The 2,571-nt window shown below is 60.1% G+C and overlaps 1 protein-coding gene across 1 annotated transcript in view; it reads right to left on the minus strand.

The window, feature by feature from the left end:
• Window positions 1-2,571, minus strand: part of BRPF1 (bromodomain and PHD finger containing, 1) — a gene marked incomplete at both ends in the record, with an annotated part of 9,826 nt that overhangs the window by 1,202 nt on the left and 6,053 nt on the right. Inside the window, 5 exon segments of the mRNA XM_010078717.1 lie at window positions 1-33; window positions 142-429; window positions 1,641-1,862; window positions 1,865-1,942; window positions 2,266-2,569. The exon segment at window positions 1-33 is cut by the window's left edge and continues 154 nt beyond it. Coding sequence (XP_010077019.1) covers window positions 1-33; window positions 142-429; window positions 1,641-1,862; window positions 1,865-1,942; window positions 2,266-2,569 — 925 coding nt within the window.

Genomic DNA, 2,571 nt, shown 5'->3' on the forward strand with positions numbered 1-2,571 from the left:
GGTTCCCGCTGCTGAAACCGTTGGCTGGCAGGTCTGCAAGACACCCCCCAGAACAGCATTACAACCCTGCAGGACCCCCCCCATGTGCTCCTGGCGGGTCCACTGCTGCCCGGCTGTGCTGGGGGGAACCACCGCACTCACCCATGGGAGCGTCTTCGGTGGACTTATCGCTGTCGCTGTCCGAGCTGGAGCTGGGGCGTGGGCTTCGCCCTCGCTTCCTCTGCCGCTGCGAGGAACCCATTATCGGGAGCTGGGGTGGCCCGATGGGGCTGTTCCCGTGCCCAGGAGTGATCTGACTGTCTCGATTCTTCGGGGGGCGTCCTGGACGTTTTGGAGGGCCTGCAGTTTTAGGGTTCTTCTTGGAGAAGAGCACTGAGGTCCTCCTGCCAACTTCGTGTGCTGGGGTGGAAGAAGAATTGGGACCCAGACCTGGAAGAGGGAGGAGAAGGCATCAGCTGCAGCCCGTGGGACCTGGCAGGGAACACACGGCAGCAGCAGCAAGGAACAGCTTCATTTTGTAGGAACTCTGCCTCGGAAGATCCTCCATCTCCAGCTTTGCCATGTCTGTGCCTGCGTGGTTAGACTATCCAGGCTGCTGACAGTAAAAGCTAGATGGGGACATCAAAGAACACTCCATCAGCCAGAGATGCCCTCATTTCTCCCAGGCAGCAACCTCACAGAAGTCAAGAGCAGTCAAGCAGGAATAAACCTTTCACACAACACATAGCAGCCAAGAAACACTCTTGAAAGACAAAGACCCTAAAACGCTCCCTGCTTGTGGAAGAGCCTGCTTTTCCCAGTGCTTAGTGGGGCAGGACTGGGATGCAGAGGTGACAAACCCCCAGGGACACTTGGCCGCTCTGCCTGGAGCCCAGGCTGTGCTCCGCACAGAGCCCAGCTCAGCATCTCCGTCCAGGAGAGCAGGGAGCTGGCAGCTGGCCCACGTTCAGCCCCCAGCCCCGGGAGAGCGTTTGGAGCTCGGCAGTTGCTGCTGCACCTCCCTCCTGTGCCCCCAAGCAGGAAGGGACACTGAAGCCTGCCTGTCTGTGACATCCCTAGGGAAACTGGGCAGTGTGGCAGAGCTGGCAGCAGGAAACAATCCATCTCACGCCCCCCCTCACCCAGCTGGGACTCTGACAGCACAGCGCTCAGGCTCTGAACGACATCCAGTTCCTCGGCCGCGCGGGAGGCGAGCTCACCGGCTGAACGCCGACCGCAGCTGCCAACCCCAGCGACCTGCTGACCCTCCCCAGGCGCAAACGCACCCAGCTGCAGCTGTTCCCGAGGCAGGAGGTAGCCTCCTTCAGTGCCAATCCCCCTGCTCAGCTGGCACGGCTCGCTGCAAACCACCCAGCGGGGTACTGTCCTCGGATGGGGACACGGGGAGGGAGCCCGGGGAGGTGCAGACGCTGTACTTTGCGCCCACCCTGTCGGGGGGCACTAAGGGAAACGAGGCACCCCCACAGGGGAACAGGAGATAAGGGACGGCCCTGAGAGGCTGTCTGCCCTGCTCCTAAGGAGGAACGAAGAGTGAGGCATGTGTGAGGCAGCTGCCTGCACAGCCCTGCTGCCTCTCCCCCAGCCCCGTGGCGGGTCTCCATCGTTCCCCCAAAGTGGCTGTATTCTGGAGGGACCAGTACCTTTGCCAGTCTCCTGGCTGCTGCTCTCTTCCGCAGCGCTGTCTGTCTGCGGGTCCTTCTCGCAGGGGTTGTGCGACTGCAGGACTCCCCGGGCAGAGGAGCCGTGCCGCTCCAGCCCGTCTCGGCCCAGGTCCCGCGGGTGAGCAAGTTTCCGCCGTAGGACTGTGATCTCCTTCTTGATCATCTTGGCCCGGCGGGACCGTCCTATGCTCTGCTTGCCAGAAGCCGCTCCAGCAGGATCTTCAGCTGCTCCTCCAAGGGCAGGTGCTTCTGATTCTCCGAGAGCAGCAACCGTACATCTTCTGGAGGGACAAAGAGGAGCAGATGGATAAGAGAAATTCCAAACACTTTGGAGCTCCTCTATGTGAAATGACATGGGGCAACCCAGGTTCCCCTGCAGGAGGGAAGTAGCTGTGATGGTACGAAACACCTCTGAACGTGGGAAGTGACCCTAAAAGACCTGGAGAAGGAGACCTGTGGGAAGCAAGCCAGGCTGATCAGCAGCTTGGGGTTCCCACTGGCTGGGGCAAGGAGACAGCTCAAACAGACCCCCAGGTGCCCCAACTCTGCCCAGGCTTCACCTCCAAGCAGCCCTCGTACCCCAGGACAGGGGACGAGTACCCACCATCCTCGATGTCCTGGACCTGAGCCTCTTCCACCGTTACGCAGTGGGGGAAGTGCATGCCTGTCTCAAAGTCAATGCCCATCTTCTCCGCCTGCCGACGAGCCTGCCGGAGCACGGCACCTCCCTGCTCCCGCAGACGGATGGCTGCCCGGTAGAAGATTGTGTCTTTGGCATTGTATTTCAAACAGTTGTTGATAATCAGGTTGAAATCCTCCTCAAAGTCGTCGAAATTCAGATAGCGATAGGCTTCCAGGTTTTGTTTCATCGTCTGAAAATCCATCGGTTTCTTGATGTGATCCAGGTAGT

Source organism: Pterocles gutturalis, unplaced genomic scaffold (genome assembly GCF_000699245.1).
Source record: "Pterocles gutturalis isolate BGI_N339 unplaced genomic scaffold, ASM69924v1 scaffold14093, whole genome shotgun sequence".
Classification (NCBI taxonomy): Eukaryota; Metazoa; Chordata; class Aves; order Pterocliformes; family Pteroclidae; genus Pterocles; species Pterocles gutturalis.